Source organism: Lutjanus erythropterus, chromosome 1 (genome assembly GCF_056507025.1).
Source record: "Lutjanus erythropterus isolate fLutEry1 chromosome 1, fLutEry1.hap2, whole genome shotgun sequence".
Classification (NCBI taxonomy): Eukaryota; Metazoa; Chordata; class Actinopteri; order Lutjaniformes; family Lutjanidae; genus Lutjanus; species Lutjanus erythropterus.
This window is the reverse complement of record NC_139317.1, coordinates 47853516-47876378: the sequence shown is the minus strand read 5'-3', so window position 1 is coordinate 47876378 and position 22863 is coordinate 47853516. Positions and strand designations below refer to the sequence as shown.

At 40.9% G+C, this 22863-nt stretch overlaps 1 protein-coding gene across 1 annotated transcript; it reads right to left on the bottom strand.

The window, feature by feature from the left end:
- ubap1lb (ubiquitin associated protein 1-like b) lies at positions 1 to 21185 on the bottom strand. The gene is made up of 6 exons (XM_084725531.1): positions 21099 to 21185; positions 17073 to 17190; positions 13284 to 13886; positions 8561 to 8770; positions 632 to 733; positions 1 to 512 (listed from the first exon to the last, which is right to left on the bottom strand). The coding sequence occupies exons 2-6, from the start codon at positions 17175 to 17177 to the stop codon at positions 378 to 380; spliced, it is 1155 nt and encodes a 384-aa protein (XP_084581657.1). The 5' UTR covers positions 17178 to 17190; positions 21099 to 21185; the 3' UTR covers positions 1 to 377.
- Positions 21186 to 22863: the final 1678 nt, after the last annotated feature.

The following is a 22863-nucleotide window of genomic DNA, read 5'->3' as shown; positions in this document are numbered from 1 at the left end:
TACAGCGGTTGTGGCGGACAGTACAGAGTACAGAGGGGAGAATAAATTTTGTTCCCACCAGGTATGAAAAATAATTCAGCAGAGGCAGGGATATACAGAGCAGAGACTGAGAATAGCCGCAGCAAATTGCACCCTGATTATGAGCATCATCATCATCATTTATATAATTGCAGTATATCAGCAATATAGGTAATAAACTTTTAAAGGCCACTGTCCATCTTCAGCTATAAGAATGTGTGTTTAGATGTTCTTTCTGTGCCTCTTGTAGTAAATAACACATTTCAGGTTGCAGTTGATTTATGTGTGTGTGTGTGTGTGTGTGTGTGTGTGTGTGTGTGTGTGTGTGTGTGTGTGTGTGTGTGTGTGTGGATCTGCCATCATGCCACACGCATCATCAGCTCCTCCAGCGCCCGTTCTCGGTGGTTTTCGTGGACCAGCAGCACTTCTTTGATGGCGTTCTGCTGGAAGCCCATCTCATTGAACTGACTGAGCAGGTGGAGGAACTCCTCTGCCTTCAGAAGAAGACATGATTATGTTCATTATTATGTTTTGATATAATTTTTGAAATAAAACTGACTCTATCAAAAGAAAAGTGCAGCCCAGTTGCCTCTGAGCTCTCCGCATGTCGTACCTTTGTCTCACAGTTTTGAAACATCTCCAGAGCCTCTTCTACCTGAGCCATGTCATAACCCAGCTGACACAGATGGTCACAGGCCACCAGGTAACTCAAGACCTGCAGACACACACACAAACATTCATTCAGGGTTTATTATCAAATATCAAAAGGAAATGAGTGTTTGAATGAAGGTTGTGCAAAGGACTTGAATAAATGTACTTTTTCCACTGCTGTAAACTGGTTAAGGATGAACCTGGTTATCTGTTTGTGATGATGTTTTTATGTCACATCACAAAAGTCTAAACCTGCATGTTTATGTCTGTAGGAGTAAAGACTTAATATCTTTATCCTTTCACACTGATCCTCTGTCTCTACGTGACTTTGGTCAGCTGTGAGCACTGTGAAGCTAACAGGCTTGGGGAGTAGTGGATTACATAATCTGGATACAAAAAAAGGTAACTGTCATCCATTACAGTAACACATAAAAAAGACATAATCAGATTACAGATATATATAGTAAAGATGGGGATTATTAGAAGAATAGCAATTTTGAAATAAAGAACCATATCCTACCATGTACAGTGCACACACAGCTACTAATTCATTATCTCTATAGTGAAAAAATGTTTCACTGGGTGGAAATTTCACAATTTTTTGTCATTAAATTAATCAATAAATAAATAAATTGTGCACAACAAAGGAAGGAACAGCTGGACAAACTAATAAACACAGCAACAAACATAAAACACTTTGAGCTGCAATGATCAATCTATTATTAATCAACTATTAAATTAGTCTGCATCTATTTTGATAATTGATTTGTGTTGAGTCATTTTTAAGAGATAATGTCTAAATTCTGTTTTTTTTACTCTTCTCTGATGGCAAACTGAATATCTTTCAGTTGTGGACAAAACAAGACAGCTTTTTTCACCATTTTCTGGCATCTTATGGACCAAACAACTAATTGATTAATAGAGAAAATGGTCTAAAGATAAACTAATCATAAAAATAATCACCACAAGAAAGACTTGAAAAAATATATAATATATTAAATAGAATTATTTTTCAGTTGACAAGATTGGGACAGGATTAATTAATCGATTAATTGTTTTTAGTCATTTTTTAATTAAAAATTCTCTGATCTCAGCTTCTTAAATGTGAATATTTTCTGCTTTCTTTACTCTCTGACAATAAATGGAATATCTTTGAGTTGTGAACAAAACAAGACATTTGAGGACGTCATCTTGGACTCTGATCAACATTTTTCACCATTTTCTGACATTTTATGGACAAAACAACTAATTGAGGAAATAATTGACTGATGAAAAAATCAACGATGAAAAAATTCTTTGGTTGCAGCACTAAAACACTATATTAGGCTGCACCCGGACAACAGTACAGCTACACCAAACCAGACTTCCTGAAAAGTAAAATTCCCATATCTTAAGGAAAGTTTTAAAGAAAAAGGGCCTGCATTTGTAAAATCTACTATTTCAATTTTCTTTCAGGGGCAGGAGCAAAAATAAAGGAATTATTTAATAGACTTATTAATAGTAGGTGTATTCTTTCCTGAGAACTAAGTATTAAATTGTTTAATTATTTAAAGGTCATCAGAATGCAGGAGACAAAGTATCTGAAAGTCAGATTTTTAGTTTCAAAATACACCCTATTTTTTAGGTCTCAAGGTTGGCGAGTATGCTGAGCAGAGTATGAGGCTGTGTGTCTGTCTGTGTGATCATCTGTGCAATGAAACACAATCTGTGTGAGAGCAGTGTGGCCTGAGCAGCATGAGACAATACAGTCATTAAGTCATTAGCTCCTCCCTGCTGCTCAGCTAAGGTGATTTAAACTAGCAGCTGCCAGATCAGCTCTGGTTAACTGACAGGGAGAGACAGAAACAAACAGGCCAACAGGGGCTGATCTGAGATCAAATGTTAAACTTTGTAAAACTGTTAAATACAGCAGTGAGTCTGACAGAAGCACTGATCTGTGTATCACTGCTGCAGGATTAGTCATGTACAGGGTTGGCAGGGTTACGGAAAATGTATTCTGATACAGTTACTAATTACCTGTTCAAAAAATGTAGTCAGTAACATAATTCAAGTGTCACAGCATTAGAGCAATGTAACTTGGTTACTTAGCATTACTTTTGGATTACCTTAATATGATTAATTGATGAATTAATATTGTTACAATCTTGTCACCTGAAAAATAGATCCAAACATATGGGTCACATGTCCATGCACTCCATATGTTTGGACCTATTTTTCAAGACCTGTTTTTCATGTCTTCCTGTAATGATTATTTTCATTATTAATTAATCTCTTGATAATTTTCTTAATTAATTATTCAGTTGTTTAGTCTCTAAAATGTCAGAAAAAGACCAAAATTATGTCCTCAAATGTCTTGTATTGTCCACAAATCAAAGATATTCAATTTACTGTCTGAGAGGAGTAAAGAAACCAGAAAATATTCACATTTAAGAAGCTGAAATCAGAGATTTTTTTTTTTAATTAAAACATGACTAAAAACAATTAATTGTTTATCAAAACAGATGAAAATCAATTTAGTAGTTGATGAGCAATACATTAACTGTTGCAGTAATCCCATTACCCCTCCTTGAACCACCATTTTATCGTGGTGGAGGGGTTTGAGAACCTGAATGATCTTAGGAGCTATGTTGTCAGGGACTTATTGCCCCTGGTAGGGTTTCCCAAGGCAAACAGGTCCTTGGTGACGGCTCAGACTAAGAGCGGTTCCAATGCCCCCAATGAGTGATGACAGATCAGGGTTGTTTACATTGCCCGGATTGGCGTTAACGGGGCCCCTGGTGGCCAGGTCTTTGCCCACGGGACCTGGTCGGGCCCAGCCCGAATGAGCAACGTGGGCCCGCCTTCCCGTAGGCCCTTCACCCGCAGGAGGTTTCGGAAGGGGCCGATGCAGTGTGGTTTGGGTGGCAGTCATGGGCAGGGGCCCCGACGACCCAACCCCAGGACATGGAATCTGACTGTGGGGACATGGAATGTCAACTCGCTGGGGGGGAAGGAGCCTGCGCTAGTGCGGGAGGTTGAGCGGTACCAGCTAGAGATAGTCGGGCTCACCTCCACGCACAGTCTGTGCTCTGGAACCCAACTCCTTGAGAGAAGCCGGACTTTTTTTTACTCTGGAGTTGCCCACGGTGAGAGGCAGCGGGCTGGTGTGGGCTTGCTTATAGCCCCCCAGCTCAGCTGCCACGTGCTGGACTTTTCCCCGGTGAACGAGAGGGTCGTCGCCCTGTGCCTTTGGGTTGGGGATAGGTGCCTCACTGTTGTTTCGGCCTATGGGCTGAACAGCAGTGCAGGGTACCCGGCTTTCTTGGAGACCTTGGGAGGGGTGCTGGAAAGTGCTCCAACTGGGGACGTCGTTCTGCTGGGGGACTTCAACGCCCACATGGGTGGCGACAGTGTTACCTGGAGGGGCATGACTGGGAGGAACGGCCCCCCCGATCTGAACCCGAGTGGTGTTCTGTTATTGGACTTCTGTGCTAGTCACAGTTTGTCCATAACGAACACCATGTTCAAGCATAAGGGTGTCCATCAGTGCACATGGCACGGGGACGCCCTAGGTTGGAGGTCAATGATCAACTTTGTAGTCGTGTCAACTGATCTTCGGCCATATGTCTTGGACACTCAGGTGAAGAGAGGGGCTGAGCTGTCACCTGATCACCACCTGGTGGTGAGTTGGATCCGCTGGCGGAGGAGGAAGCTGGACAGACTTGGCAGGCCCAAACGTATTGTGAGGGTCTGTTGGGAACATCTGATGGAACCCTCTGTCAGAGGGATCTTCAACTCTCACCTCCGGGAGAGCTTTGACCAAATCCCAGGGGAGGTTGGAGACATTGAGTCCAAATGGATTATTTTCTCCACCTCCATTGTTGATGGGGCCATTCAGCCTGCACAATATTGGAAAAAACTGACATTGCGATTTTTTTTAACCCTGCGATATATATTGCGATATGAAAATATACGGATCGTATCACAGTTTTGAGTCACGGATCGGATCATTTTTCAGATCAGCGAAAAAAAAAAAAGTGGTGGGATTAGGGTTAAATTATTTTAAAATGCACTTTCTTTGTCTGTCTGTAATTATCACCATAGTTATGTAATGTAATAATAATGATAATAGTAATGATAATGGTAATAATATTAAAAACTTCAAACTTATACAGTGCTGTACTATGTATATACTATACATATATTAGATCATTATACACTGTACAGTATAATACACAACTACACTCTGTAGTCTGGCTCAATGTCCCGCCTACAGCAGCACATCTGATTGGTTAGAAGTCATGATCAATCAATCAGTAGACACACTGTGTCACAGACGGGGTGAGACAGAGCTGCACCGGTGAGCAGAGAGGAGCTGTGTAGAAGTTAAGACAGCTGATATCACCAAAGTTTCAATGAACATCACAGTTTTATGATCTGTTTCTTTGGTGAGAGCAGAGTTACATCAGTGAAAAAAGTTATGGTCTGGATTTCACTCAAGGCGATGTGACGGCATTTAAATCAGTCGCTCTTCACAGAGATGTGCTGCACACAGCAGCATCTGTCCTGTCTGTTCACTGCAACTCTGCATTGAGATGTCGGGTATTATAACTTACACAGAAATAACAGTGACAGTAAAACTATGATGCTCACATGTGGTCCGATTCAGATCTGGCTTTGCATTCGTCATACTGAGTTGTGTGGTGCCGACGTAAATGGTCAAACAAATTAGTTGTGTTACCTCTCGTTGTGGCAACAGGTGCAAGTCACTGTCGACACAGAACACGTGTTTGGTCAATATCATCCTTCTTGTAGCCGAAATAATTCCAGATAACTGACGTTGCTTTTCTTTTTGGCACCAAGTCTTCTTTTTTGTCGATTTTCTCTTCTTCGTTGCTCATTTTTCAATGATGTTACCAGCGACTCACTCTATATACAGGGGCGTGGTCCGCTTTGGCAAACTGATTAAAAACGATTGTGATTGGTGGATTGCTGCGCACAGTGTGTGTCAGGTACCCTTGAAATTAGATGAGAACACGTTTGCCTCCTACATCGCAGAACCTGCGATGTGACTATTGTGCACACGTACATTGCGATGACGATGCTCAAATGATATATCATGCAGCTCTAGTCTCCGGTGCCTGCCGCAGCAATCCCCAAACCCGGTGGTGGACACCAGAGGAAAGGGATGCCGTCAGGCTGAAGAAAGAGTCTTATCGAGCTTGGTTGGCTCGTGGGATTCCTGAGGCAGCTGACAGGTACCGGCAGACCAAGCGTGCCGCAACCCGGGCAGTTGTGGAATCAAAGAGATTCTGGCAAACTATCCAGCGCCTCAGGAGGGGGAAGCAGTGCCCTGCCAACACTGTTTACAGTGGTGGTGGGGAGCTGTTGACTTCGACTGGGGATATTGTCAGGCGGCGGATGGAATACTTTGAGGATCTGCTCAATCCCAGTGACACACCTTCCGTAGAGGAAGCAGAGGCTGGGGACCCAGAGGCTGACTCATTCATCACCCAAGCTGAAGTCACTGAGGTAGTTCGGAAGCTCCTCGGTGACAAGGCACCAGGGGTGGATGAGATCCGCCCTGAGTACCTCAAGTCTCTGGATGTTGTAGGGCTGTCTTGGTTGACATGCCTCTGCAACATCGCGTGGTAGTTGGGGACAGTCCCTTTGGACTGGCAGGGTGGTGGTCCCTCTATTTAAGAAGGGGGACCGGAGGGTGTGCTTCAACTATAGGGGGATCACACTCCTCAGACTCCCTGGTAAAGTGTATTCCAGGGTACTGGAGAGGAGAATTCGGCCGATAGTCAAACCTTGGATCCAGGAGGAACAATGCGGTTTTCGTCCTGGTCGGGGAACACTGGACCAGCTCTATACCGTCTGCAGGGTGCTTAAGGGTTCATGGGAGTTTGCCCAACCAGTCCACATGTGTTTTGTGGACTTGGAGAAGGCATTAGGCCGTGTCCCTCGTGGCATTCTGTGGGAGGTGCTTTGGGAGTATGGAGTTCGGGGCCCTCTGCTAAGGGCCATACGGTCTCTGTATGACCGGAGCAGGAGCTTGGTTCGCATTGCCGGCAGTAAGTCAGACCTGTACCCGGTGCATGTTGGACTCCGGCAGGGCTGCCCTTTGTCACCAGTTCTGTCTATTATTTTTATGGAGAATTTCTAGGCACAGCCAGGGTCTGGAGGGAGTTCAGTTTGGGAACCACAAGATCTCATCTCTGCTTTTTGCAGATAATGTTGTCCTGTTGGCTCCTTCAAACCAGGACCTTCAGCATGTACTGGGGCGGTTTACAGCCGAGTGCGAAGCGGCTGGGATGAGAATCAGCACCTCCAAGTCTGAGGCCATGGTTCTCGACCGGGAAAAGATGGCTTGTTCCCTCTGGGTCGGAGAAGTGTCCCTGCCTCAAGTGGAGGAGTTCAAGTATCTTGGGGTCTTGTTTACGAGTGAGGGGAGGATGGAGTATGAGATTGACAGATGGATTGGTGCAGCGGCAGCAGTAATGCAGTCGTTGCACCGGTCTGTCGTGGGAAAGAATTTTGATTTTCCGGTCAATCTATGTTCCTACCTTCACCTATGGTCATGAACTTTGGGTCATGACTGAAAGAACAAGATCTTGGATACAAGCGGCTGAAATGAGCGGGGTGCTCCCTTAGAGATAGGGTGAGGAGCTCTGTCACCCGGGAGGAGCTCAGAGTAGAGCCGCTGCTCCTCCATGTCGAGAGGAGTCAGCTGAGATGGCTCGGGCATCTATATCGGATGCCTCCTGGACGCCGCCCTGGGGAGGTGTTCCGTTCTGTTGTCGGAAGACCTGGAGGAAGTGTCTAGGGAGAGGGAAGTCTGGGCGTCCCTGCTTGGACTGCTGCCCCAGCGACCCGGCCCCGGATGAGCGGAAGAAAATGGATGGATGAATGGTAATCCCACTAATAAATCCCATTTTACTAAAATGTAACTGTAACTGTAACTTTTTTATCTGTAACTGTAATGGAATAGTTACCTTTTTACATAATCCTGTCATTACTCCAAGTCAAATAAATGTAAACATATTGTTTCTATCATTCATTGTGTGTGCAAATGGTTTTGTAACTTTAAAGCTACTTAAGATAAACTTCATAAAGTTGTTTAAATGTGTCAGAATTATAACAAGCAGCCAGTGTGTCCAGTCCATCCATCTCTCCTACTGTATTCTCCCCCTCTCTCCTTTCTTTCTCATGTAAAAAGTATTACTTCCCCTATGTGCCCTCTTTCCCATCAGCCCTGTGGCCTGTGATCTACTGTGAGTTGTGAGCAGACATGAGGCAAGCCAAGTTATGGGAAAACACACAACACAGAGTGGGCTGTGGAAACTGTGGAGGTCTATTTTTGCACTGGATTAAAGTGGCTTAGTATACTGTATTTTAGTTTCATTCCCACCTCCTGTTAGTTAGTTGGAACTAGAGCCTGACTGATATATTAGCCAACTGATGATACTGGGTCATCACAGCTATGTCAGTCTGTATTGGTATCTGCATATATGCTGGTCAGTATGTGTTGATATTACAGAATATTATGTTCTATATTAAAAAAATCAAAAGGCTGTAGATTGTACATCTTCTGCTATTTGGCCAAAAAAGATGTGGAGGAAATATATAGAAAATAGTCTGCATAATGTATAACATATCAAATATAATTAGATAGATAGATAGATAGATAGATAGATAGATAGATAGATAGATAGATAGATAGATAGATAGATAGATAGATAGAATCTGTGATATAATGAAGTGTTGAGCAGTGTGTTATTCTGCACTTCTACAGTCCAGGATCAGTCAGCAGACAGCTGCTGTCAGTCCTGTGACAATTATGAGCTGATCCAGGGTCAATGTGGAGGGCAGACAGTAGGTCAGAGGTCTCACTGTGACTCTGGCTCACCTGATCTGGGGATCTGGGGCCCGTCCTCTGCAGGGCGATTATGGCTGTGCGGAGGGGGTAACCCCGGGCAGTGATGGCCCCCAGCAGCTCCCTTTCCTCTGGGCTCAGGGCTGACAGCAGCTCTGCTGACGAGTCCAGACCAGAGGAGCTGAGACCCTGACGGCAGGAGGTCACAGGGGTGGTCCTGCAGGAGTCTGGGCTCAGGGACTTCTGGAGACAACAGACACAGAGAGTCAGTCAGTCGGTCTGAATGTGATTTTCAGGATCTTTCTGTGGCAGCAGTTTTGACCTGAGATGCAGCTCTGCTGAGAAAGACATTTTCAGAAGACTTCCACTTGTTAATCCTGGTGAACCTCTTATAACCTGGCTGCAATCACAGAGCAGACTTTACACAGGCTATTTTTAGAGTGCAGATCCCTGAAAACATTTTACATATGTGAACTGAAAAATACTGAGATGGTTGGACTGATTTGCTCTTCAAGCTAACAGTGTTGACATTCATAAACAGACTTAAAAGACATTTAAAGACTGATTTATTGTCAACTTGAATATAAATACATCATCTAATTTTCAAGGCAGGACCCAAGCAAACACTCACAATTGGGAAGAAAACGTATGTGTGACACCATAATGATTCCTGTCTGTTTCTGGCACAGTGTGTAAATTTATAGTAGGGCTCAGGAACAGGTAATGCCTGAGCTTTAGGCTGTATTCATAGTCTGCTCCTGCAGACCAGAGAGAAGGCTAGCTATTCTGCACAGTATTAACTCTCACTGCAAACTCACTCACCAGGCTTATTTAAGTATCTGCCATTTTTGTATTAGAGGCTATGCATTTACTTACATGAAGTTGTAGATTTACACACGATGATCTTATTTCTATTTGCAGACTGAAAAAAATAATAATAAATTCTTCTTTAAATGCTAAATTCCATTACTCATGGGTTTGACCACACTGATCTTCAGACTTCATTTTGATCTCAGGTACACACCTATAAAGTGTCCTTGTATTCTCACAGACATAAACACCTGCCAAAGTGCAAAAGTAGGTGACTCCAGTATTTGTAGTTTTCATTGAAATATAAGTTTATTCTGGTTTATTTCAATTTAGGACAGAAACTTTGCTCTTCTGAACTGGCAGACAATGTTTAAAAAGGACCACAATCCCACATTGTTCATCTACTGTGGATGTAAAGAGCATCACAATAAATAATGAAAGAAAAGAAAATCTAAATAATTAATAATAATTCATTTCTATGATCTACAGCATGAGTTTTCAATGTCTGAGACTGTAAGCCTCCCCCTCAGACAAAGCTTTTCAGAATGAAAGTCATAATTAATGTCATAATTAATTTTTCACTGAGCTTCCTGATGATGATCAGTTGTATTGTAGTGGCTGTGTGGGAGAATACAGCTTGAAAAACCAAAAACTATAAGTGAGATGCTGGATTTGAGTAAGTAAGGGTTTTTTTCTGTTAGGTTCAATCAGGGGCAGAGCTAGGATTTTTCTAAATCAGGGGCCACAAAGGGGGTCTATGCAATGGTGGGCAGTATGTGTGACTATTAGGAGTGTAAATAAAATACTGATACACTTGAGTTGTCGCAGTATTAAGTGTTGTGGTACTATATTCATTCATTCCTTCATTCATTTTCTGTAACCGCTTATTCCATAAGGATCGCGGGCTGCTGGAGTCTATCCCAGCTGACATTGGGTGAGAGGCGGGGTTCACCCTGGACAACTCACCAGTTCATCACAGGGCTGACACATAGAGACAGACAACCACTCACACTCACATTCACACCTACGGGTAATTTAGAGTCACCAGTTAACCTAGCATGCATGTCTTTGGACTGTGGGAAGAAGCCGGAGAACCCGGAGAGAACCCACGCAGACACGGGGAGAACATGCAAACTCCACACACAGAAAGGCCCTGACCCAGCAAGCAGGGGGATCAAATTCAGGACCTTCTTGCTGTGAGGCGGCAGTGCTAACCACTGCACCACTGTGCCACCCATTGTGGTACTATATTGATTCTCAAAATCCCTCTTTTGAGAAATTGTGAAGCATGAAGACATTTGTGGCAGTGGTTTGGTTTCTGAATATTTTTAAACCCCTGACGGCTAGGTAGCAGTGTTATTATTTCTCTTCACTGTTCTGATTTCATGAAAAAGTTAACGTTTTAAACTTAGATTGTATGTATATGGAGATGTGTTCTTTAAACTTCAACTTAAAATATAGCAACATATCACAGCTCACAACCAGTATGAGTTTAAACTGTAATGTACTGCATAATATACTGCAATATATTGTATTGGGGAAAGATCACAGAGTCTTACAACATGAGAGATAGGAAACTGCCAAAAAAGCTGCTGTGTAACCGAATGAGAGCAGTGAGAATGTCTGAGCCTCCAGAGGACAGTAATTACTTATTTTGACAGCAGTGTTAGTTCCCTTTTGATGATAATAAATTGCAATTAGCTAGTTTATGCTGAATCAGAAAATAGAAGCAGAAGTTTTAATAACCATGAGTATTCAGTGTCAGTGTGGTAAAAAGCTATTTGATGCTGTTAACAGTTACTGACACACAGATAATGTTAGCTTGAGTGTGAGGCTGCTGGAGCTCAGTCATAATGTTACAGTTCAGCAGCATCAGTCTCTGTCTCTGACTAAATCTCAGATTAGATCCAACAGTTACCTTTGAAGGGACAGTTAACCCCAAAATCCAAAAACACACAAACTACTTTTTTTCTAGCAGAAAGAAAGTAGTTCTGGTAGATTCTACTGCAGAAAGAAAGCAGTCTCAGGTTAAACAAGTTCTGAGGATTATCTTGAGTAACCAGGGGGCCTATTTATAAAACTGTAAGTAGGATTCACCTTAAAAGATGGCGTACAGATGAAACACAGAAAATGCTTATGCACAAAAATATTCAGATTTGTAAAACAAGGTCTAGACAGGTCATTCCTTTATAAATCACAATCAACGGAAAATGTGTCACACTTTTTGCAGATGTCATGTAACGCCCATAATTGCCTATAAATGGTCAATGAAACGCCCCAAATTAATATTCATAAAGACTGACTGCAGGAGGACAATCCTGGCGAACGCTGCAGGAAAGGCTAAAAAAGGACTGTCACACAGAATGAAAAACAACATTTGTGTTACGGAGGTTGAGACAAGGAAAATATGTTATATTGTGGACATTACAGATACCAAAAAGGCATCAGAGTGGCAGCGTGTGGCGGATGCTAAGAATACTACTGCCTCACTAATACAACACTCACAGAGACCAATTAAATATGTAGTCCAACAGAAAAGTATAAACCAGACAGCGCAGAGCCAGAGGCGATGTGAGTGTGTGTATTTGTACCACGGATAGTGGAAAGATACCTCGTTCTTTTGTTGAGAAACTTACTGTCAGGGAATCAGGGAATGTCAAGTTGAAGACAGAGGGGGACACAGAGTGAGCCAGACGCATGGGATGAGTCGATGGCCTGCGTAATGGATAATGTATATTCTCTCGTTTGAGTTGAGAGTAAACCGAATGCACTAACGCATTTATGTACAAAAATAACCAGGGCTGTTTTTTCCACATAAACAATTTCTGTTTCTTTTATTTGCTGAGTTGCAGCAGGTCAAATTTGCTGCAGCTGTGCGCCCTGCACCTCCACTGCACCTTGACTGTGCGTCTTTACCCTCCAGCAGCGGCCGCGTCCTTATAGAAACAATTGACTTCACACATTTAAACACAGAGATAAAGCAAACTGAAAGCCATTTAAAAAAAACAAGAACAAAAAAAAACTGGATCACCACTGCTCAGCTGGATCACTGAAAACAACATCGGTACAAAATGAACGCTGGTTTCCTATGCCTGAAAAACTTTGTGGGAGGTCTACAAATGGTCGAAACTATGCGTAGGAATGCGCACCCTTTTCTGTATAGTATTTTTCTATAAATCTCAACGCTGGCGGTGAAAAATGCGTACGCACATTTCAGCCCCGTCTTTTTGTGCGCAGCAGCCTTTATAAATGAGCCCCCTGGTCATGATTTCTGGAAAGAGACGCTGGTGTTGAATGTATTTTTTCGCTCTTAGATCACCACAAGCTGAGTGACATCTAGTTATATTCAAGAGAAGGCAGACATCTTCAAAACTCTGTGGCTCACACCAAAACTATCTAAATGAATGGCACTAAAGATTTTGCAGTGAATTGTCCCTTTAACAGGTTTTATTATTTAACCTGGAAACCTAATTCACTACTAGTAGGGTCTGGACACTGTGTTGGCTCATTGACCTGCTTTGAAAGGGAAAGAATGTCAAGTGTCATGACGGCTGATTGGTCAACCTTTATTTATTAAGATATTGCAAACGCTCGGGTTCAGACAAGGTCACATAATAATAAATTGGACGTGTCTATAAAAGAAAGGTTTGTTTTACTCCACATAAATTCATACACACTTGTCAAAATTGTAATTCAAAAACATGAAAATTTACATTGTTTTCTATGGGATCTCTGGGTTTTCTAATCCTCAAAAGGGGGCACATGATGTTTTAACAAAGTACCCGTATGTGCCGGTCTGATGTATGCCATTGTGGCCCCACCCCTGGAGCAGCCCATTGGTCCACCCCACTCGGTCATCTTCTTGAAAATGACAGACAGCTGTTTAAAATCAAACTGGAGCTCACACTACAACATGTTCCTTCATATTAAAGTGTTTGTCTCTTACCGTGTGCGTTGTGTTGTTGCTGGGCAGCCTGTCCACTGTGTTGGCTCTGGTGTTGGGGGCTCTGGTGTTGGAGGTCCTGTGTGAGGACAGGCTCTTGGACTGGCTGTCTGTGTTGGGGTCATGTTTGGGCGTGTCCAGCCCTGACAGGGAGCACTGTCGCAGGTTCTTTCTGCGCTGGTGTGGCAGGCTGCTGAGGCAGGCCGGCGGGTTCAGGAGGTCGGGGACGAAGGCTTTCTGTGCTTTCCTCTGAACAGGAGGACATGAGGCAGCAGGACGCTCTCCCCCAGAGCACGCCTTCACTGACAGACATTTGTTGGCTTTCTGTGTGGCACTCTCTGCTTCGTCCTCAGAGTCTGAGATGACGAACTTGGTGCGCAGGACGGCAGGGTTGAGGCTGTGGGAGCGCTGCCTTGGATTGGGCTCCCAGAAGTCGGAGCAGTGGCGGCTGGCCAGGCGGCTCTGCTGCGGGCTGCTGAACATCATCCAGTATGGCGGACAGGATGGCAGCAGCCCTGATGAAGAGGATGAGAGCTGAGGCCGTTGCTGGCTGGTGAAGCCACTCTGCAGCCCAGTTAGCACCCATTTCTCCAGACTGAACTCATACTGGAACACAGACAAACAATATGTTAGGGTTCTACCCAGGATACTGTGCAGAGTTCTCTTTTCTCTGGTGTGAAAGTCAGTCTGCTGTTTTTTGGGTACTTGTAATTTTATGAGTAGATTTTCAAGTCTCTACTTTTACTCATACACTTTGTAATCTACTTAGTTAACTTTAAAATCATAGTTGAGTACTGAGTAAAATTTGAATTAATATCCAAACCTTTCATCTGCATTTTAGTAGGCAATCAGGTGATCTGATCACAAATGGACCAATAAAATCCATGAGATACAAATGAAAAACAAAATAAAACAAGGCAACAGTACAGGTTTGGAGTAAGGAAGTTAATGATTAATCATTAATCATAATCACTAATTGATTAATCACAGTTAAGAAATTAATGATAAGGAGTAATGATAATATCAGTGGTTAAAAAGTTACTAGTACTCTTGAGTAGTTTTTGAGACATTTACTCTGTTGCTTAGGTGTTTTTGTAACATCAGTACTTTTACTTGTAATTGAGTATATTTTAGGGATGAAACAGTAGTTGTACTTGAATAAACATTTTCAGTACTCTTTCCACCACTGGTTACTCCATCCAATGTTAATATTAAAATATTAATTACAACAGTTGAAAGCTAGTACCTTAACCTCATAGCATTTGTTTAATTTCAAACCCACTGTGCTGCAGTAGGTGACACAATGATCACAACACAATCCATGTAGCCTGATAAGTGGGACTTTACAGTGCAGCTGAGGGAAAGCTAATGCTGTGCAGTGTACCTAGCCCTGTCTCTGGTCTGCAGGAGCAGACTATGAACACAGCCTAAAGCTCAGTCATGACCTGTTCCTGATCCCTAATGTAAATCTACACACTGTGTCACAAACTGTAAACTGTGTATCTGTAATTCACCTATCAAGAACCACTCATCAGATTTATTTCAAATTTAGTAGGTGTATTTCTTGGGGGTGCAAAACTGACACATTCAGTGACCAGGCGCTCTGACTAATGACTATCTCAAAATAATACAGCACTTAGAATAATAGCTTAGATCATTATTTTAAGACAATAAGTTATTATTTTTGATTAAATAAATCCATGTCATGACCAGTTTAAGTCTGAAGTCAAATACTTAAGTAGAAATACTGACTCTCCAGTTCAGGGACAGGTTTCCTAAGACATGCAATGATTAAACTGTCTCTGGGGTCCTGGTAGCTCACATGGTTGAGTGTGTTGTCCCTTCTCTGTCCTGTCTGCCTTACACTATCTGTACTATTAAATAAAGGCACATGAGCGTTTGGAAGGGCAGAGTTGGACAAAATGCTTTCAGTCTGCTTGCTCACAGCTAGACACCACTAAATCCTACACACTGGTCCTTTAAATGTGTTTTCATTCTGTTGTAAGCATCTCAGTATTTTTCAGTTCACATATGTAAAATGTTTTCAGGGATCTGCACTCTAAAAATAGCCTGTGTAAAGTCTGCTCTGTGATTGCAGCCAGGTTATAAGAGGTTCACCAGGATTAACAAGTGGAAGTCTTCTGAAAATGTCTTTCTCAGCAGAGCTGCATCTCAGGTCAAAACTGCTGCCACAGAAAGATCCTGAAAATCACATTCAGACCGACTGACTGAGCAGAGCTGCTCTCTGTGTCTGTGATAACACACTCATGACACTCTGCGGGTCAGTGTCCTAATAACTAAGAACAATAATAATAATAATAATAATAAACGTTAGTTAGTTTTGCTTTTGGTCTCCACCATTTCCTGAGGGAAATATATAGGGACTCAGGTCAAATAAAGTCACCTCTCTGAAGTCTGCAGCTCTGCCTTCATCCTTTTTACACCTGTTACTCACATCATGTCAAATGAAAAAGTGTCCTAATCATGTACACACAGATGAATTTGACAAGAGTTATTTGTGTTTTTCCTGCCTGTAAAGCAGAGGAGACAGGCGAAGGTGTGTACCAGAGGGGAACCCCTGAGGGCCTTCTAGGCCTTCAGAGAAGCCCTAACATAACAGTATTTCAAATGTTATATTTAAATGCATTATATTTCATTTATTTCATTTAATTATTAGGGTATTCTCTTATATTCTATTTTTTTTCCATTTTTTTTAATCAACTTTGCTTCAGAAATGAAAGGGTTACTGTCCTGAAAACAGTGAAATAGAGTTATCCAATCAGATTTCTTTATTGTTGTCTCTAGCTAGAGCAGTGTTTCCCAACCCTGGTCCTCAAGGCACACTGTCCTGTATGTTTTATATGTTTCCCTGCTCCAACACACCTGATTCAAATGATCAGGTTGTTATCAGGCTTCTACAGAGGCTTGATGATGAGTTTGATTAATATCAAACATAAACCTAATTGGGACTTATCCAAACAATAGTAACAGAGTAAATGACAATTATCTCCTGTATAATACAAGTTTAAGTAGAGAAAACTCTACAAACACATATCACAAGCTACGTGCTGCCTGCTGCTTATTCATTTATTTTGCTGCATTTTTGTTATTTTGGCCAAATTGCAGTCCCAGCTGTAATAGTAATGGTTTGCCACTCGTGTGTACAGTAGTTAGTGAGAACGTGGGTGTAGAGAGGGCTGCAGAGGCTGAGGGTAGCACAAATGGGGCACTGACGTTTGCAGGGGGTGGCATAAAGTGTCATGCGTATGCACACACATGGGATTAGCATTAACTTACATTTCTCATATCTTGTTTAAACGTTAAAGTATCTCACAGTTTCTTACATTGCTGTGTTTACTTTTTTTATTTAAAAGATAGTCCTACCAATCGTAACACAACAGAGTGGCACTACACACATATCATATCATATAAAGTTTCCATTTGTTAAATCCATAAAAAGAAATTCCACCTCCATTCTACCTCTATCCTCAACAATCCACCAAGAAAAGTTGTTTTATTTTTAATATATTATTTATTCACCCATTTGTTGTTTATAGTTTTTTGTAGCATAAAGAGAAATACATACATAACTCCTTATATAATCCTGTGTTGTAAAATAATCCATGAAACAAATTAATCTTATGAAAAATTAAAAGTAGGCTACATGTAAATAAAGTGAACAAACAGTGCATATTTATAAATAATTGTCAAAAAAAATGGTTTAAACTAAGGTCCCACCTCTCACCAGACAGATAACCAATCATACTTTAGAACAGTGGGGAACACACTCACCTCTGTCTCTCGCAGTATACTGAGATAATCAGGGACAATAACTTTGACGTCTTCTTTGACTTCCTGTGAGGAACCCTGTGGCATCTTCAGAGGGACACCGTCCATACTGCTCAAGTCACTGAGACACACACACACACACATTTACTTAACATTACATCTGCTCTCAATTCAGTTTCAATGTATGATTCAGTGCTTTTCTCTTGTCAGACCCTCAGACATTCACTGATACCGTTTGGACAAACCTACTTCATTCATGTCACACTAATCTGTGTCTCAGTGAAGACACTGCAGCAGGAGTTAATACTTTTTAATTTAATGATCACTTATCACTGATCCCAGTCTTTGTTTCACATTTCTCCTGCGTCAGGACTGTTCACCTCAGTGTTCTCCTGCTGCTGAGAGCTCTCTTCCTGACCAGTAGGAGAGCTACCACCAGTGTGAACTAGGCATACATATTGTTTTTTTGCTGATATCCGATATGCAGATATTTTCCAACTCATTTAAGTTATGTAATGATGCTAAAAAAAAGATATACACACCTATGTATATAAAATTAGGTCTTAAAATCATGAAAAAATAGCAGTTCTCTCTGCTCTGAAACACTGGGGGCGTGTCCACCCCACTGTATCAAGTGTCTAAGGGACACTCAGTCTAGCAGCATTACTGGACTTGTTCAGTTTGATCCATCAGAACCAGAGGACAGTAACTTCAGTAAAACAACTCATCAGTCTTTAACAAGATGTTTTTTTTTCTTCTGTGTCGGGTTGTTGGAACTGAAGTGAGCTGAAGTGAACTGCTGGACAAATTTTGACTGAGAGAGTTGCTTTCATTCTAACATGTATGATGTATTAATTAGAAAAACTAAATTCCCTTCACACAGACACTGATGTGCTACAGCAAACTTGTTTTGCATTAATTGTTATGATTATTGCCAAATTAACAGAGCAACAAACAACAGACTGACCACCACTGTAGATACTTTTTCTCGCACAAGAATTAAATGGAGGAACAAAACTTACAAAAATTCTTAATGTTCACTGAGTATTTCTTACACCGCTTTATAGTCCAGGAAATATAGGAAATAATACTATATTATTATATACAGATATATGAAATTATAATGAATATACTAACGCTGCATTATTAATATGTTAATATTATACTAACATTATTACTATTATAGTAACATTATACTTTTTATTTAACATTATAATATTATACTAATGCACTTATTTTTGTTGATTGTGCATATCTAGATGTATTTGTTCTATTCCATTTTACAAAATATATTGTTATATATTATATTGTCCAGTAATCCTAATCAGTAATCTGCATTAAGTGTTGTTGGTGGTGTAGCCCCACGCTGGGAGTGAGGGGAGGTTGTTGGGTGGATATGAGTCAAAAAGTCCAGGGCCATTTTTCATTGCCAGTCCTACAACACTTCCCTGAACTCAGCCCTGAAAAAGATGTTTCTGACGTTATCAGTATGATAAATCTTGATCTTTGCAATCACAGACTGTAAAAATAGCGACAGTATAGATTGCACTGTGTTTGTGTGATCATATGCAAAATATGGTGATGAATTGCTGTAAGAAAAATAATCTAAAGTACAATTCACTAACTGAGCACATCCACTCAGTCACAGCTGAACAGAGATGAACTGAATTATTTCATCATGAGGGCTTCAATAGAAGTGAAGTGAAGATGGAGTGAGAATATCTTCTCTATGTGACAGCTGGAGAAACAGCTAATGCCACTGAAACAACCAATCATCACACTCCCTCTCCATCATACTCCCTAATGTCATCTGCAGCTAAACAGACGCCATCCACGTAAAGAGAGAACAAAGGTAGCGTCCACCCACCACAGAAGAAGAGCTCACCTGACAGCATGGTTAAATAATAAAGCAAAGAAAATGACTTTTTTAACAGCAGCCATATGGATATGAAATAGTAGATTTTGCACGGGTGTTACTAATGATACTAATTAAGGTCCAGTTCCATTTAGAGTAGCACAGCCTTTCCAGCCAGCACAATAGTAGCACCCTCACTTTGACCTGAATGGAATGGGACCTTAATGAGTATCACTGGTAACACTGGTGTTTACAATGTAATTTCATGTCAAGGTGGCTGCTGTGAAAAATAATAATAATAATAATAATTCTTCTTATTATTATTATTATTATTATTAGTATTGTCCGATTACATCCGACACGTGACTGTCAGACAGACAGTCAATTCTGAGAAAAGCAGAGAGCCAAAACAGATTTCTTTTCCCAGAAGGCCTGTCTGCTCGCTCCTCTGCCCGGCTATATCTGTCAAGTGTGTTACACAATGAAGAGTGAATCATGTTCAGTCAAAGGATCAGGGATTACTACTCTGTTTGCTAAACAAGGCAGCATGATGCTCGACTCATGGAACAAGCACACTGACGCTCACCTCTCACACATCCTATGTATCTATGTTATACTGGAATGAAATCACGTTTTTGTTTCCACAAGTTCAGCTCAGGTGAGTGACCAACAGCTTCTCTCAGACTGCCCCACCCCACCCCCTCCATCCCCACCCACCTACAGACACACATGATGAGGTAAATCTGTTCAGTGTCCTCTGTCCTGCTGTTCATTGAAAAGCTAATCACATCTTTGCCTCAGTAACACCCAAACACAGAGAAGACAGATGGTTCCCAGCTACCAACAGCAGAGAGGACACCTGCTCCTCAAGATCACTGTGTAGCCTCTGACGTGCGCCGCACACATGCTCATTTACACGTTAATGCTACCAGACAAACTACATGAACTGTCTGTGAGCAGGTTCAAGGTGCCAAGTTGGAGACCAGAACAAGACTTAAGACGACACCTATTCTTGACAATTATGACATGCCCCCCCAACAAGACTCTCCAACAAGAATTCACATCAAACTGTTTAAAAAAGCCTTCAAAATCTAACATTTTAAAATATATTTTTATGAAAATGTTGGTCCTTTACAGTTTTGTCACAGATTTCTGACAACTCTGTCTAACTTCCTGGTTTATAAAGAAAAAGGTGGGAATACTCAAGCACCAGTAAACTTCTTTAAATAATATTTCTACCAGGTCTGTGTCAACCATAACATGTAACCCTTCTAAATCAAAGCAAATTAAGAATTATGATTTAAAAATGTGTATTTTGATGAGCATTAAGAGAACTCTGAGTCACTTTAAAAAATAAAATGGCTGCTCACTATAGCTACAACATTTTGTCAACTCCAGAATAATTTGAAGAGTAAAAATCAAAACACCCTCAAAATACGTTTCTTTTCCCAACTTTCAAGAATGAGGTAAAATTGTAAAACATGTGCATCCATGGTGAACAAATACTGGACATTCTTCTCAAATCCCAACGTTTGACTGTTTTATTAAATTGTGGTGATAATTTGTTTTCATTGTTTTTCTTTTGCAAAGCACTGTTGTGACACTGATAACATAATTATTAAATATGTCCACAGACAGTGTAAGTGATAATAAGATGTGAAAAAACATTCAGATGCTTCAACTGCTATCAGCCAGCAAACATTTTCTACCTGCCAGTTTACCAAATGAGTCTCCAGCTATAATCAGTAGACAGTACTATTTTACCAGTACTATTCTTTTAATTTATTAAATCATTTTTTATTTATTTTATGAAGCGATGTAGAATATCATAGAGCAGATACAGTACAGGATATTTACACAGACCAGGCAACCACCATTTCTTACAATAAAATAAAACCATGGACATTCATATATTTACATTCTAAGTTCAGTTTTACAGGTGACCAGAATTGATTTATTTGTTATATTATATAATTGTCTTGTTGCCAAGGAGACAAAACCATGGATGTAAAGGCAGAGTGAGTATTGGTTGGTATTGTGATATTATGTGATATAATGTATAACATAGCCTAATCTTTCAATAAGCTTTGTTTTACAGGTAAATTATAATACTAATTCTTTGTACTAATGAAACTGTGTGAAAACTGTTAAAAATAAATCAAATGTGATCCTACCTGTTGTGTTGGAGATGCAGTCAGACTCTCAGGTGTGTTGTCTCTGCTGTGTGTGTGACTGTGTGTGTGTGACAGTCAGTCTCAGACTGCAGGTTAAATCAGAGGAGAGCCACCTGGAGCTCTAATCTACTGACCCACAGTGACCTACACCAGCTGATCCACAGCCCACACACACACACACACACAGTCAGTGCACAGAGGAAGTCAACAAAGAGCAGTAAAAGCCTGACAGCTGATTACAGTGTGATCCTGTTAGAAACAATATGAGTGACGCACACTTTAAAAAAAAACCACATGTTGACATGGAGTGTCACAGTACACACATCTGATGTCCATCTCAGTGAAAGATAATCAGAGTTTTTTGTGTGAATGGACTGATTTCTGTCACATGTGCTGTAAATATTGTGACCTCCTGACATTCGGTCTAATACCATTTTGAATCAGTCAGCATGTATTTTGGACTGGGACAGAAAGAAATATCCCACACTGCAAGTCCATGAGCAGGGACCTTATTAAAAAACAGCTGCAATGTTTTGAGTTCACAGGGTGTATTCTTGCACTTTTGTTGGGACTTTTCCTCCACAGCCACCATCAGGTCAAAGCATCCACTATTACTGAATTTAAATGAAAATTTGCATGTTTTTAATCCCTCAAACACTCTGTTGTTAGCTTTTATTTCATTCAGGCCCAAAATTCCATATTTATAGTGCAACAGTGCACTACAGACTGACGACAATCCTGTGCAATGACTGAACAACACAATAATTCAGTTTGTGCAATAAATCTACAGTCATACAGCATTTATATTTACACTGATATATATATATATATATATATATATATATATATATATATATATATTTTGTATCATGATGCACATTATGTATGCAATTCTTATATTTCCTATTTCTTATTTTACATCTCCATTTCTATTCTATTACAGTATATATGTATAATAACAGTATATTACCGTTTGAGAAAATAATGCACGTTTACTGTATATGTTTAGTTTTATTATATATTATTGCCATTTTGTCTCTGTGTATATTTGGTAGATTGTACATATTTTTACACACCTTTTTATATTTTTTCTTCTAATTGCACTATGATATATGTTTTTTTTATTCTTGAAAGGGAGTAATGCCCTCAGGGATCAATAAAGTATTTCTGATTCTGATAATAGTCACACAAGTGCATACACAGAAGTCAGAGTGTGACATCAGCGGAACAAGCTGCCAGCACTTCAAGTGAACACACAGCTCCAAAGCGACCAGTTCACACTCCGTAACATGGTCGGAGCTGGACTTGGAAGTGGTCACCCTCCTGTTTCCCGGTCCTTGCAGACTGAGTTACTGCCCCCCAAAAGCTGCTTTAAAGGAAAACTTCAGCACTTTTCATGTGTTCATACAGTCAGTGCTGATAATACATGTCATCAACTGAAGGAATAAATCCCTCAGTGTTTCTGTACTGACTGAGAAACCTGACTTTCTACTGCAAAGTCTGCATCCAGTGATGTCACAGTGATGTCGTTGATGTTACAGGGAAACTACAGGCTGTTTCAGCTTCGATTTCTGGTCTCCTCCTCTGGGAAGGGGGTGCACTAGATGAATATTTTTGTCACCTAACACTGTCTTGCCCTACAAAGTAATCACTATGGGCTGGGGTGGTGATAAACAGTAATATGAGTGTGGGTGTCAGAAGCTTGCACACAATGCATCCTGCAGGAGAACTCAGCTTTCTTGGTCAGTATAGCAGCAGTGTGGAA

What these genes read in the sequence shown, in the direction of transcription:
- ubap1lb (XM_084725531.1), bottom strand. Translation starts at nt 17,177, where the DNA reads ATGGACGGTGTCCCTCTGAAGATGCCACAGGGTTCCTCACAGGAAGTC. An exon ending in GCAACAACACAACGCACACG is followed by an intron (nt 8,771 to 13,283) that starts GTAAGAGACAAA and finishes TGTTGTCTCCAG; the next exon opens with AAGTCCCTGAGCCCAGACTC. An exon ending in GCCCCAGATCCCCAGATCAG is followed by an intron (nt 734 to 8,560) that starts GTGAGCCAGAGT and finishes GTGTGTCTGCAG; the next exon opens with GTCTTGAGTTACCTGGTGGC.